Source organism: Pongo abelii, chromosome 5, assembly GCF_028885655.2.
Source record: "Pongo abelii isolate AG06213 chromosome 5, NHGRI_mPonAbe1-v2.0_pri, whole genome shotgun sequence".
NCBI lineage: Eukaryota > Metazoa > Chordata > Mammalia > Primates > Hominidae > Pongo > Pongo abelii.
The window spans coordinates 171,668,642-171,683,910 of record NC_071990.2 but is presented as its reverse complement, the minus strand read 5'-3'; the positions used below and the strand labels follow the sequence as shown (position 1 = coordinate 171,683,910).

The following is a 15,269-nucleotide window of genomic DNA, read 5'->3' as shown; positions in this document are numbered from 1 at the left end:
GCTTTTTTTTTTCTTTGATTTTCATGGTTGATATGTCCTGACATTGATTTAAGAGCATCTGATGGGAAAGTTGCACCTTCCAGTCATATGGGGCGTGTTTCATAGGGATTTATTTGTATGAATGGGTCCTGGGGTGTCAGTTTAGTGGGGTCTTTTGGTCTTGGTTCTAGGTGGATGTAGTAGTGTAGTATCCGTGTGGTTTCTTCTGTTGTAATCCACACTAGTGACATTTATGAGTTTCTCAATGGCCTTGACTAAGAGAATTTGTGGTGATGGTTGTTTAGCTTTGCCAAGGATGGGCTCACCTGCTATTTCTCAGGTTGGGGGTACACATGTGCACATAGGGTCAGCCAGCTTGGGGTCTGGCTTGCTGGGGTTGGGGCCACAGGGATGTTATTGTGGCAGGAGCATGGGCACATGGTTGTTTGGCCAGCATGGGGACATATCTGCTGGGGCAGCTCCTGGGGCTGTTTCTCCAGCATTGGACGTAGGCACAAGGCTGCTCAGCTGGCTGCGGGAATGCCCATTAGGGGTGGCTCACAGAGCTCTTTCTCAGGCTTTGTAAGTGGGCACACAGCTGCTGGGTTTGTCTGAGAGCATATCTGCTGGGGGAAACTCACAGGGCTGCTTCTCAGTCCCAGGACATAGTCACACAGCTTATGGCTGCTTGGCTGACCTGGGGGCATGTCTCCTGGGTGTGGGCACAGGGCTAGTGTAGGCCCAGGACATGGGAACAGGGCTGCTCAGGCCGCTTGGTGGTGTGCCGCCTAAGGCAACCCATGGGTCTTTTTCTTGAGTCTGAGACATGGGCACATAGCTGTTTGTTGGGCCTGGGAGCATGCTTGCCATGGTCAGCCTGTGAGACTGTTTCTCAGGCCTTTATTGGAGACTCAGGAACATTGGGCAGCCCAGAAGTATTTCTTCTTGGGGCAGGGGTGCCACAGGGGTGTTTCCCAGGTCCTGAGCACAGGTGTTTAGCAACTCTGCTGGCCCAGGGGTGAATCATCTGTTAGGAGGCTCAGGAGCCTCTCCTGCTTTGGGGAGGGTGTGCAATGGTTTGGCCCAATCAAGGGCAGGTTTGTCCTGGGCAGGAGTGCTGGGTTGTTTCTCTGGCTGGAAGTGCAGTGGCGAGGGTTGGTTTCTCTGTTGTGCAGGGCCAGACTCACAGCCAATCCTGGTCCCAGGCTCCATGCAACTGGGGTTGTGACATTCAGCCACTCATGTGGGCTTGGTATAGTAAAGATGGAGCCCAAGGGCTGGAGAATGGCAGTGACTTCTGGCCCCCAGAGCAGGGCATGTTCCAGAGGCAGCTCTGGTCTCAAGATGGTGCTGTGCTACAGCAGCTTTGGCTCACAGGGTGGGTGGGGAGTGAGGGGTGCGCACTTCGTGCTCCTAATTTGAGGTAATGCAACAGCATGAATTTCCAGCAGCTCCCAAACTGGGCTCAGGGCTTGCAGGGACTGTGGGATTCTCCTGTTGTAAAGACTTCAGGTGTTTGTGGTGGTGATGTGGGTGGTTGGGGATCTTTTGCTTACCTTTTCCTTGCAGGTGGAAGTCCCATCTGACACTGGGCAGATTTGACCCAGGCAGGGGAGTTGGGGCTGCAGAGGCCAGGTGCCTCCATGCTGCTCTCCTGGACTTAGTCACCACAGGTGCATCTTCACTTCCCCTGCTGTGTTGCAGTGCTCTTCCTTCCACACTCTAGTCAAATCTTAGCTGTTATTTATTGCCTTTTTTTTTTTTTTCTTTTGGAGGGGGACAAGTGCCAGGTGTCTCTAGTCAGCCATCTTGCTGATATCACTCAGTCTAGTTGTCAGTTTCTCCAGGTACAGTATGCTTGATTGGCATCTTTTTTCTTTCCCTGAGTATATCACTGCCTCCCCTCACTTCTAGCCTGTAAGGTTTTTGCTGAACAGTCTGCTGCCAGGCATATTGGGTCTCCCTTATATGTTATTTACTTATTTTATCTCACTGCTTTCAGGATCCTCTCTTTGTCTTTGACCTTTGAAAGTTTGATTATAATATGTCTTTGGGTATTTTTATTTGGGTTGAATCTTACTGGTAACTTTTGACCTTCCAGTACGTAGATATTTATATCTCCAGGTTTGGAAAGTTTTCTGTTATTTCTTTGAGTAACCTTCTGCCACTTCGTCTTCCTCAGTTCCTTCTTTAACTCTAATAACCTGAATATTTGCTCTTTTGTTGTCTCATAGCTCCCATAAGCTTCTTCATTCCTTTTCATTTTCTTTTTTCTCCTCTGACTGTGTATTTTCAAATAGTCTAGTCTTTGAGCTCACTGATTCTTTCTTCTGTTTGCTGAATTCTGTGGTTGATGCTATCTATTGCATTTTTCATTTAATTAATTGTACTTTTTAGCTCCAAAATTTTTGATTTTTTTTTAAATTAACAATCTCTCTGTTAAGTTTCTTTGGTGATTTCTGAGTTGATTCTCTGTTTTTCTAAATTTTCTTGAGATTCCTTAAAACAGCTATTTTTAGTGATTTGTCTGAGGGACCACTCATATTCATTATTTTATGGTCAGTCTGTCGCAACTTATTTTGTCTGTGTGATGGGGTCATATTTTCCCGAGCATTGCTGATGCTTGTGGACATGTGGTTACGTCTGTGCACTGAGGGATTAGGTATTTATTTAAGTCTTCGTAAGTCTGGCTTTGTTCGTGCCTGTCCTTCAGAGGGCCTTCCAGGGATTCTACATAGACTGACTGTTGAGTTCCCTGAGCCCATGACCACTGCAGCCATCTCAGCATTAGAGGATGCTTTAAGCACAGGATTGCTGTGAGTCTTGCAAGAACTCTGAGGTTGACACAGCTTTCTGGCCCAGATGGACCTGGGTAGGACTCAACGTGGGTACTGGGGCTCTGTGGGAATGCTGACCAGGCACCTGAGTCCAGAATGCTGTCCTAGTGGCCCAGACAGGTGTGTCACCCAGCAGGTTTCTGCACAGGTGAGGAATGGGAGTTGAGATTGGGAGTCCATGGATAGTTTTCTAACAGCAGTGAGAGGGGCCAGAACTGAGACTGGGTCACCTCAGGATCTGCTGTGGGATGGAGGTTGGAGAGCTGATTTTGTTGGCTCAGAGGGTCATGTGTCTCCCAGGGGGACCCTCCGCCAATAAGATAGTTTCCCAACTGCAGCAGGATGGGCTGGAGCTGAGACTGGGCCCTTCTGCGATCTGCTGTGGGACAGAGGTTGGAGAGCCTAGTCACATTGATTCAGAGGGTTGCATGTCTCTGAGGAAGTCCCTGCAGGGATGAGATAGTTCCGCAATTTCAACAGGAAGAGTTGGAGCTGGGACTGGGGCCCCTTATGATCTGCTGTGGGTGGGAGGCTAGAGAGGTCAGTCTAGTTAGCACAGAGGAGCATGCATCTCCCAGCAGGTCTCAGCACAGATGGGATAGTTCCCTGAGTGCAGCGGAAGAGCCCAGAGCTGAGATTGGGTACCCTCAGGATCTGTCATGGGAGGAAGTGTGGCGAGCCTGCCAGGGAGGGCTGAGACTCCCAGGTTGCAAGATACGGGCAAGTCTCCCTGTGGGTCTTTGTGTAAGCAGCTCTTACCTGGGACCTCAGATGAGGGAATTGGAGCCAAGCCACAGGGCAGCTTTCAGGTTCATTGCCTAGACCATTATCAATAGGCAGATGAGCCCTTCCATCAGTTAGTAGAGTGTGTGATTCCTGCCAGACCCTTTGGCTGTTGGTTTTGTTTTCAGGCTCAAGGCCAAATGAGATGGTAACCAAGCCCCAGGAGGACTGGGACATTTCTGGGCTTGAAGCTAAGAGCACACTTAGTGAATCAGCCACCTAGATGTGGGTCTGAACTCTCAAAATGACCTTCTAAGATCTTGGCTCCACTGGGGTTTCACAACTTCTACCTGAATTCTGAGGCTCCTGTGGAGAGACTTTGGACCATGGATGGGTGCAGAATTTTTGTTATTGTCGGGGGATATGAGTGGGTTAGCTTCTATTTCGCCAACTTGGTGATGTCCGATATTTACTCGTTTTGTCTGGCTTTCTTCACTCAGGATAATTGAGATCCATGTTATTGCATTCAGTAGTTCATTCTTCTTTATTATTGAGTAATATTCATTGTATGGATATACTTTATGCATTCTCCTATTGGTGGGAATTTAGGTTATTTTTAGTTTTTGACTATTGCAAGTAACACTATTAGGAATAATTGTGTTTGTGTCTTTTGTTTTATAAATGTCAGTTAGGTTGAGGTGGCTTAATAGTGTTCTTCAAGTCTTCTATATTCTTGATGATTTCATGTCCAGTTGTTCAATCAGTTATTAAAAGAGACATATTGAAATCTATGACTCTAATTGTGAACTTATCTATCTTCCATTAGTTTTTACTTTATGTATTTTGAAACTCTGTTATTAAGCACATATGTGTTTAGTATATTTTATGTCCTCTTGAACTGACTTCATTTATTATAAAGTGATACTGTTTTTTGATCCCTGGTAATATTCTTGCTCTGAAATCTTCTTTGGCTACTTTCTATTTTCATTAATGTTAGCATTGTATATCTTTCATTTCCTCTCTCACAACCTTTATGTTTTTGTTGTCATGCATTTTACTTCTGCATATGCTACAAACCTGACAATCCATTATTACTTTTGTTAAACATTCAGGGATCTTTTAAAGATATTTAAACAATAAGAAAAATATCTTCTTTTTTCTTTTGAGATGGAGTCTTTTGAGATGGAGTCTAGCTCTGTCGCCCAGGCTGGAGTGCAGTGGCGCAATCTCGGCTCACTGCAACCTCCGCCTCCCAGGTTCAAGCGATTCTCTTGCCTCTGCCTCCTGAATAGCTGGGACCACAGGCGTGTGCCACCATGCCCGGCTAATTTTTTTTTTTTTTTTTTTTGTAGTTTTAGTAGAGACAGGGTTTCACCATGTTTGCCAGGATGGTCTCAATCTCCTGACCTTGTGATACACCCGCCTCGGCCTCCCAAAGTATTTGGATTACAGGCGTGAGCCACTGCGCCTTGCCTTTTCTTTTTTAATTTTAAGCCTCTTAAATTTAAGAAAGAAAAATATCTTACACATCTACCCACGTAATTATATTTTTGGTGCTCTTCATTCCTTTGTGTACATGCATGTTTCTGTCTGGTAGCATTTTCCTTCTGCCTGAAGTATTTTATTTAACATGTTTCAGTGCAAATATGGTGATAAATTATTTCAGCCTTTGTGTGTTTAAAAAAGTTTTTATTTTGCCTTGTTTTTGAAAGGCATTTATATTGAGTAGAGAATTCTAGTTTGACAGATTTTTCTTCAGGTTTTTAATACGTTGCTCTTTTATCATTTCAATGAGAATTCTGTTATTATCTTTATCTTTGTTCTTATGTATACAATGGGTTATTTTTGTCTGGCTGCCTTTAAAACTTTTATATTACCAATTTTGAACAATTTGATCATGCTATGTTTTGGTGTATTTTTCTTCATATTTCTTATTCTTGTATGTATTAGGCCATTTTTGCATTGCTATAAAGAAATACCTGAGACTGGATAATTTATAAAGAAAAGAGATTTAATTGGCTCATGGTTCTGCAGACTGTACAAGCATGGCACCAACGTCTGTTTTGCTTTTAATTAGGACTGCAGGAACCTTACAGTCATGGCAGAAGGTGAAGGGGGAGCAGGTACTTCACAGGGTGAAAACAGGAACATCAGTGGTCAGGAGGAGGTGCCATACACTTTTAAATGACCAGATTTCATGAGAACTCACTCACTGTGTTGACGACAGCATTAAGCCGTGAGGGATCAGCCGGCATGACCCAAACACCTCCCACCAGACCCCACTTCCAACACTGGGGATTACATCTCCACATGAGATTTGCAGGGGACATGCAAACTATATCATTCTACCCCTGGTCCCCTAAATCTCATGTCCTTCTCACATTGCAAAATACAATCATGTCTTTCAACAGTCCCCCAAAGTCTTGTCGACGAAAAGAGTCAAACTCTGTAAAATATTTTAAGAGATTTATTTTGAGCCAAGTATGAGTGACCATGGCCCGTGACACAGCCCTCAGGAGGTCCTGAGAACATGTGCCCAAGATGGTCAGGGCACAGCTTCATTTTATATATTTCAGGGAGGCATGAAACATCAATCAAATACACTTAAGAAATACATTGATTTCATTCAGAAAGGCGAGACCACTCAAAGCGGGGGCTTCCAGGCTATAGGTAAATTTAAACATTTTCTGGTTGACAATTGGTTGAGTTTATCTAAAGATCTGAGATCGATAGAAAGGAATGTTCAGGTTAAGGTAAAGGATTGTGGAGACCAAGTTTTACTGCGCAGAGTAAGCTCTCAGATAGCAGACTTCAGAGAGAGCAGGCTGTAAATTGTTTCTTTTTGAACTTAAAAGGGTGCCTGGCTCTTAGTTGATTATCTCCTGGATCTGGAAAGGAAGGAAGGAAAACAAAGGGGAAAGGGGTTTCTCTACAGAATGTGGATTTTTACCACAAGAGACTCTGCAGGGCAATTTCAAGGTATGGCAAGGAAATATATTTTGAGGTAAAACATTTTGATTTTCTTCCTTGTTATGCCAGAGTCAGATTGGAAAGTAAGCCACGATACAAACGGTCAAATAAAACTCATCTGATGAGAATTTGTGGTTGGTAGGGCATGACTCCCCAGACACCTTAGAAGGAATTTGGGCAAGATAAAAAAAAAATCAGAGCTTAATCCTCAACCTTAACTTGTTCCAGCATCAATTCAATCAAAAGTCCCAAGTCCTAAGTCCAAAGTTTATCTGAGACAAGGCAAGTTCCTTCCACCTATGAGCCTGTAAAATAAAAAACAAGTTATTTACTCCCAATATACAAAGGGATTATAGGCATTGGATAAACATTCCCATTTCCAAAGGGAGAAATTGGCCAAAAGAGAGGGGCTATAGGCCCCATGCAAGTCTGAAACCCAGCAGGACAGTCATTAAATCATAAAGCTCCAAAATTATCTCCATTGACTCTGTGTCCCACATCCAGGGCACACTGGTGCAAGGGGTGGACTCCCAAGGCCTGGGGCAGCTCTGTCCCTGTGGCTTTGCAAGGTTCAGCCCTTGTGGCTGCTTTCTCTGGTTGTTGAGTGCATGCGGCTTTTCTAGGAGCAGGGTGCAAGCTGCTGGAATATCTGCCATTCTGGGGTCTGCATGATGGTGCCCTTCTCACAGCTCTAGTAGGCAGTGCCTCAGTGGGGACTCTGTGTGGGGGCTCCAACTCCTCATTTCCGCTTGGCACTGCCCTAGTAGAAGCTCTCTGTGAAGACTCCACTCCTGCAGCAGGCTTCTGCCTTGGCACCCAGGCATTCTCACAAATCCTCTGAAACCTAGCTGGAGGCTGCTCAGCCTCCTTTACTCTTGTACTCTGTGCACCCGCAGGCTTAATACCACGTGGAAACCACCAAGGCCTGTGGCTTGCACCCTCTGAAACAGCAGCCCAAGCTGTATCTGGGGTCCTCTGAGCTGAGGCCAGAGCTGGAGAGGGGAGCAGTGTCCTGAGGCTGTTTGGGGCAACAGGCCCTGGCCCGCAAAACCATTCTTTCCTCCTAGGCTTCAGGGCCTGTAATGGGAGGGACTGCCTTGGAGATATCTGGAATGTCTTGGAGGCCTTTCCCATTGCCTTGGCTATCAGCCTTTGGTTCTTTTTTTAGTTACACAAATATCTTAAGTAAATGGTTGCTCCACAGCCTGCTTGAATTCCTGTCACCAAAAACACTGTTTCTTTTTGCCACATGGCTGGCCTGCAAATTTTCTGAACTTTTATGCTCTGCTTTCCTTTTAAATACAAATTCCAACTTTATGACATTTCTTTGCTCCCATATATGATTGTAGGTTGTTAGAAGCAGCCAGGAGACATCTTACATGCTTTGCTGATTAGAAATTTCTTCCTTCAGGTACCCTAGGCCATCACTCTCAAGTTTAAGCTTCCACAGAGCCCTAGGGCATGAACAGAATGCAGCCAAGCTCTTTGCTGTGGCATAAGAAGAGTGACCTTTGCTCCAGTTCTCAGCGAGTTGATTTCCATCTGAGACTTCCTCAGCCTAGACTTCACTGTCTTTACCACTGTCAGTGTTTTGGTCACAGCCATTTAACCGGTCTCTAAGAAGTTCCAAAGTTTCCCTCAGTGTCTTTTCTTCTGAGCCCTCCAAACTCTTCCAACTTCTGCTGGTTACTCAGGTCCAAAGCCAATTCCACATTTTTAGGTATCTTTATAGCAATGCCCCACTTCTTGGTACCAATTTTCTGTATTAGGCCTTTCATGAATTGCTATGTCAATGAAAGCATCAAAGTCTGTAAAATATTTGAAGAGATTTATTCTGAGTCAAATACGAGTGACCAGAGGCCCAAGGCACGGTCTTGAGGTCCTAAGAACATGTGCCTAATGGTCAGGCTACAGCTTGGATTGATACAATTTAGGGAGACATAAGACATCAATCAATACACATAATATGTACATTGCTTAGGTCCAGAGAAGTGGGACGTGGGGGCTTCCAGGTCATAGGTGGATTCAATAATTTTCTAAACTGCAATTGGTTGAAAGTGTTAAGTTATTGTCTAAAGACCTAGACTCAATAGAAGGAATGTCTGGGTTAAGATAAGGGATAGTGGAGACCAAGGTCCCCAATATACCTAAGAAGCTTCCAGGTGGCAGGCTTCAGAGAGAATAGATTGTAAATATTTATTAGACTTAAAAAGTGCCAGAGTCTTAGTGGATACTCTTCTGGATCAGGAAAAAGGCCTACAAAGGGAAAGGGGATCTTCTGCAGAATGTAGATTTTCCCCACAAGAGACAGCTTCACAGGCCTATGTCAAGATATGGTAAAGAAACATAACTGGAGTTAACATATTTTAATTCCCTTCTTTATCTGTCATGTGATGTTACGCCAGAGTTAGGTTGGAAAGTAAGCCACGTTATATAGGGTTAAATAAAACCCTCTGATGAGACTTTACGGTTTTTAGCGTGTGAATCCTTAAGCCCCTTAGATAGGAATTTGGACAGGAGAAGAAAAAGGTCAGAGTTTTGTCCTGAGGTGTAACGAAATACCTGAGACTGGGTAATTTATAAAGAAAAGAGATTTAATTGGCTCATGGTTCTGCAGGCTGTACAAGTGAGGACTACACTCTGATTTTTTATCTTGCTCAAATTCCTACCTAAGGGGCCTAGGGAGTCATGCCTTACCAACCATAAATTCTGATCAGATGGGTTGTATTTGACCCTGTATATCATGACTGACCCTGTATATTCAGTCTGACTCTGGCATAACATTATGAGATAAGGAAAAAATATTCAACCCCAAAATATATTTCCTTGCCATACCTTGAAATTGCCCTGCAAAGTCTCTTGTGGGAAAAATCCATACTCTGTAGAGAATCCCCTTTCTCCTTTGTTTTCCTTCATTCCTTCCCAGATCCAGGAGATAATCGAGTAAGAGCTAGGTACCCTTTTAAGTCCGATAAGAAAAATTTTACAGCCTGCTCTCTCTGAAGTCTATCTGAGAGCTTCCTCTGCACAATAAAACATGGTATCCACAATCCTTTATCTTAACCTGAACATTTCCTTTCTGTCGATCTCAGATCTTTAGATAAACTCCCAATTGTCAACCAGAAAATGTTTAAATTTACCTATAGCCTGGAAGCCCCAGCTTTTGAGTTGTCCCACCTTTCTGAACGAAACCAATGTATTTCTTAAGTGTATTTGATTGATGTCTCATGCCTCCCTAAAGTACATAAAACCAAGCTGTACCCCAACCACCTTGGGTACATGTTCTCAGGACCTCCTGAGGGCTCTTTCATGGACCATGGTCACTCATATTTGGCTCAGAATAAATCTCTTAAAACATTTTACAGAGTTTGACTCTTTCGTCGACACAAGCATGGCACCAACAAATGCTTGGCTTCTGGTGAGGGCCTCAGGAACCTTACAATCATGGTGGAAGGCAAAGGGGAAACAGGCATGTCATATGGCAAAAACAGGAGCAAGGGGTGGGGGGAGGTACCACACACTTTTAAATGACCAGATCTCATGAGAACTCACCATGGTGAGGATGGCACCACGCCATGAGGGATCTGCCCCCATGACCCATACACCTCCCAGTAGGCGCTACCGCCAACACTGGGGATTACATCTCAACATGGGATTTGGAGGGTGTCAGGCCTCTGAGCCCAAGCTAAGCCATCATATCCCCTGTGACCTGCACGTACACATCCAGATGGCTGGTTCCTGCCTTAACTGATGACATTCCACCACAAAAGAAGTGAAAGTGGCCTGTTCCTGCCTTAACTGATGACATTGTCTTGTGAAATTCCTTCTCCTGGCTCATCCTGGCTCAAAAGCTCCCCCACTGAGCACCTTGTGACCCCCACTCTGCCCGCCAGAGAACAACCCCCCTTTGACTGTAATTTTCCTTTACCTACCCAAATCCTATAAAACGGCCCCACCCCTATCTCCCTTCACTGACTCTTTTCGGACTCAGCTCGCCTGCACCCAGGTGATTAAAAGCTTTATTGCTCACACAAAGCCTGTTTGGTGGTCTCTTCACACGGACGCGCATGAAAGAGGGGACATCCAAACTTTATCATTGGGGTTCTACGGGTTTATGGTTTTCATCAAAATTTGGAAAATTTTCAGCCATTATTTCTTCAAACATTCCCCTCCTCCCAAACGTTGTGGACCCTGCTTACATGTATGTCAGGTCACGTGAAGTTTCCCACAGCTCACTGGTACTCTCATGGTTAGGAATGTATTTTTTCTCTCTTTCGTTTTTATATAGCTTCTATCGCTTTGTCTTTAAATTTACCAATCTTTTCCTCAGCAACATCTAATATGTGGTTAATCCCACTAAGTGTTTTTTAATATTTTATCTAGTTCTAGTTTTCATCTCCAGAAGTTAGGTTTAGGACTTTTAAATATCTTCTATGCCTCTACTTAACTTTTGAACATACGGAAAATGTTTTGATAATGTTTTGAATGTTCTTGTCTAGTAATTCTAACATTTGGATCAGTTTTAGTTTGGTTTCAAGTCTATCTGGATGACTTGTAGGCATTGCATTTCTCTATTCTTTATTTTTCTTTGTTTTTGACTAAATGGTCTTGTCTCCTTGAATACCTGGTTATTTTTTAGATTGCTGGATTTTATATATGAAAAAAAGTATAGCTGATTTGATACTCTGGATTCTTACATTCTTCCAAATCAAATTTATGTTAGCTTCTGGTAGCCAGTCATGCTCAGGGCACTGGCAGTCCTAGATTACCCTAAGCCAGTCAGGTGTTAAGACAATTCATAGCTGGGTGTCAGTTCTTATGAGGGTTGTTTTATTTACAGTTCATCTTTACTCCTTGGATTTTGTCTTTTTTGGGGTTCCCATTCTAAGCCTAGGGGGGTTTAGCAGCATGCCCATCCCTCTCACCTTAGTAGATTGTATTCTAGGCAGACATTTACTTAAAATCCATTCATATTTCTTTACGGGAAAAAATTGTAGAGTTATCAACATTAAGGCAATCAGCTGTATCACAAAATTACTTTGTAAGGTGACAGAAATCTTTTCCCTTCTCCCAGTATGATCTGTTTGTGTCCCTGAGGATGACTCATTTAATTACACCATTTTTGTGCCCTTAGCCCCTTGAATCTCAGCTCCTCAGCTGCCTTTAGTGGAATTGTCAGAAAATTGTCTTTATAGTAGATATCTTTATGGGACAAGTGACCCCAGCATCTGGGGTTACTTCCCTCTGTTTTTTTCTTCCCTATAATCTTGTTATCATAATTCTTCAACAACTGGGTTGCTTTCTGATGCCTTCAAAATGTGTGTCTCTCTGTGTGTATATGTATATGTGTATATGTTTGTATATATATGTATGTGTGTATGTGTATATATATATATTTATATTTAATTTTGTCCAGTTTTTCTTGTACTTCTCATCAGTAGGGTTGGTACAGATGAGGTGACGTATCCTGCCTTTACTAGAAGTGGAATTCTCCAGTGATATCTCTCATATTAAACTGCCTGTTGTCTATTTAACATCACCTTGTAAGCATCTCAACTTACTATGGACCCCCAGTCCCATCCCATTTTCCCTTTGTATTTTGTTCTTGAGACATCGTTCACCTAGGTTTTTAACCTCAAACCCTATCCCTTTGCTTTTGTTTTTCCCTCCATCCCTGCATATCCATTGGTCATGGAATCTTCAGTCATCATCTTCTCTCTATCTCCATCATCACTGTCTTAGTCCAGGTCTTTATTGGATTTCCCTTGAGTGTCTTCTTGCATTCCTGTCTGTCTCTCCAGCCCAGTGTACCCCCAACACTCGTCTGCTCCATACTTGTAGCGATGTTTTGTTCCTAGAAAATAAATCTAGTCACTGTATTATTCTGACTGTGCATTTTTTGTTGGATTTTAATTTCCTAGAGTGCTATCAACACTCCTTGTGTAGTTGCCGAGGTCCCCACACCTGGGCCTCACCTTTCTCCAGCCTCCTCTCACTCCTTTGCTTGTCCCAGCAGTTTCTTACCCAGGCCTTGTTTTCCCAGGGACCTCAATGCTCCCCTCCTCTTGTCCACCCCTCATTCTTCTCCTTATCCTTCAGTTTTCAGCTCAGCTGTTACCTCTTCTAGCATGTGGTGGAGACATGTTCTATATTTGGTTAACTAATAAGTGATAAAGAAATGGAAGAATGAGGTAACCTGTATCTTTTTATTATTGTGTGTGACAGTGAATAGCAGTGAAACGGTTAACTTGAGAGAATAATTTAGTAGTACATAGCAGGGATTTTAACAAATGAATTAATGAATATGTAAGATAAATGTATTTGAAAAACTCTATCTTTTAATTTCTTAGGTTTGAAGTTATGTTGTTGTACTCTTATTTTTAAATGTCTACAATCTGTGTTTTATTTTTGTTAATTTTCCCAGCTTCTAATCCTACGAGGACACCATCAGCCAATTACTGCTATGGCTTTTGGAAATAAAGTGAACCCACTTCTAATCTGCTCAGCATCACTGGATTATGTTATAATGTGGAATCTGGAGGAATGTAGAGAGAAAGTACTTCAAGGTAAATGAAAATCTAAAACATGTTTTTAAAAACCTACAAAAGGAGTAACTCATCCTTCAGTATACTTGGTACCACCCAAGGGGTGTTTCCCTTAGGTAACACCAATCCCTCGGGGGGATTTGGGATAATTTTGTATTCCCTTTACCTTGAAACCAGGCATGCAAGCAGGGTGCTTTATATGGGAAGGGCCCCAGGCCATTCAGACTCACTGACCTTTGCTGTTATGCTGATCGTATAGGCTCATTGGTTTTGATCTTATGTCCCTTTTTATTTTAAGAACTGTGCATTTTGTATCAACCTGAAAATATGTAGGAAAGTTGAAATATTCTTTTCTTGCACAGGAAGGTGTCTTGAGCACCTGTAATATTTCAGGCTGGAGACACAGTGGTGAATAGGAAGGGCTTGGTCCCAAATCCTGTGGAAGTCACAGCTCAGAGTTTGAGAGAGACACTGTGTGAGCCAGCGACTGAGTGGCTGTGAATTGTGAGTGTGCAGAGGAGAAGGCAGATGAGGCCAGGGCAACGTGCACGTGCATGGGAGCACTTTGAGAAGCGGGATCTCAGGGAGGGGCATGTGGGCTGAGGGTGAGGGTGAGAAGGGATGAATGTGCCAAGGCCCTGGGAAGAGTGAGAACCTGCCTGTGTGCTTGGAGCATGCTGATGTTAGGAGAGTCTCGTCTGAGGAAGATGCTGATGTTAGGAGAGTCTCGTCTGAGGAAGATGCTGATGTTAGGAGAGTCTCGTCTGAGGAAGATGCTGATGTTAGGAGAGTCTCGTCTGAGGAAGATGCTGATGTTAGGAGAGTCTCGTCTGAGGAAGATGCTGATGTTAGGAGAGTCTCGTCTGAGGAAGATGCTGATGTTAGGAGAGTCTCGTCTGAGGAAGATGCTGATGTTAGGAGAGTCTCATCTGAGGAGGTCGAAAAGTTAGGTGGGGACCACATTAAGGAATTTGAGTTTTGTGCAATTATATAGAGAAGTTAGAGGATTACGTTAAAACCTAAATGCAAAGAGACTATAAATCTATGTATTCTATGTAGGGACATGAGCACGTGTCTCTCTCTAGACTTGGTGGCTGTGGGACATGAGCACATGTGTCTCTCACAGGCTCTGGGTGGAGTATATTTGCATTTTGCTGGTGATAGGTCCATGGTGCACACTAGGACCAGATGACCTTGCCTGCCATTTTTTCCTTCACTTGTGTGGATTTGCATGACGGGCTCTGCATCAGGCTGCAGCTGCTGCACATGTTTTCCGGGTCTTGGGAACCTCCTGGCTGCTTGTGGGTGTCCTGACATTGCTTAGCCCCTGGAGGCCTGGGTTGGATAGGCCCCTACTCCTTTCCTTCCAACCAGTGTTAGCTGAACCTAGACATGAGGGTGGACACGGGGTTGGATGTGGGTGAGAAGCATCGAAACATGCAGCTTGATGTTTTCTCCAGAGAAAGGCATCTTCCTGTTTCGATGCTGAGAGAGTCTCTGCAGGGAGGTGCTGCATTCCCCAGGTTTTCAGAAGACTTCTGTATATCCAGTATTTTTGATATTCTTAAAGAATCAAAATCACATCAAAATTCATTGTCATTTTCCCAGTAATTTTAGAATAGAGGGTTACATTCTCAGTACTTTTCTCAGATGAATGTAATGCTGAATGCATTTGGTAACTGGCACTAATGGTGAAACTCACTCTAGGGCTGGTCCCTCGAGGGACTGTCATGGGCTCGCTTTTGGGAAAGGTGCTGTGTTTACAGTTGAGCCCGGATGATCATGTTGTTGCCGTGTGTGCTGGAAACAAAATATTCATGCTGGATATTGAGGTAAGATTGAAATTCACACGCGGATTTCATGGAAGGGTTTAGCTGATGGGGCCTCCCAGTTTCTGGGACCTTGCCCAGCGGTCTTTTCTTTTTTTCTGTACTCCTTTTTTTTTAAGCTGTATCTTCAATTTAGTTTACTTTTATGAAATCATCTTTATCTTGCAATTGGAAAACCACTGGTATCACATAGTAATATTTATATAAATATTAAAACTCTCTATGGAATCTGGGTCTCAGGTATGACTTTAGAGAAACATGTTCTGCAAAAGTTTTATTTCTCAGATACTCCCTGATTGTAGGCACCTTCCCAGCATAGCGCTTTTGTTTCTATCTTTTATCAAAATGTTCTTTTCATCAAGAATCAGACTTTTCGCAGCCATTTC

At 43.5% G+C, this 15,269-nt stretch overlaps 1 protein-coding gene across 37 annotated transcripts in view; it reads left to right on the top strand.

Moving 5' to 3' along the window:
• The window catches only part of WDR27 (WD repeat domain 27), a 250,253-nt gene that overhangs the window by 16,509 nt on the left and 218,475 nt on the right, over positions 1-15,269 (top strand). For 32 of the 37 annotated variants that reach the window (XR_008526607.2, XR_008526609.2, XM_054558503.2 and 29 more), the window contains 2 exons: positions 12,934-13,075; positions 14,762-14,886. Coding sequence is in view for 35 of the 37 variants with exons in the window: in XM_054558503.2 (XP_054414478.1) it covers positions 12,934-13,075; positions 14,762-14,886 (267 nt within the window). In the remaining 2 variants the exon portion in view is untranslated. The remainder of the gene's footprint in view (positions 1-12,933; positions 13,076-14,761; positions 14,887-15,269) is intronic. The other 5 variants (XM_054558509.2, XM_063725117.1, XM_054558506.2 and 2 more) reach the window with 1 other exon arrangement.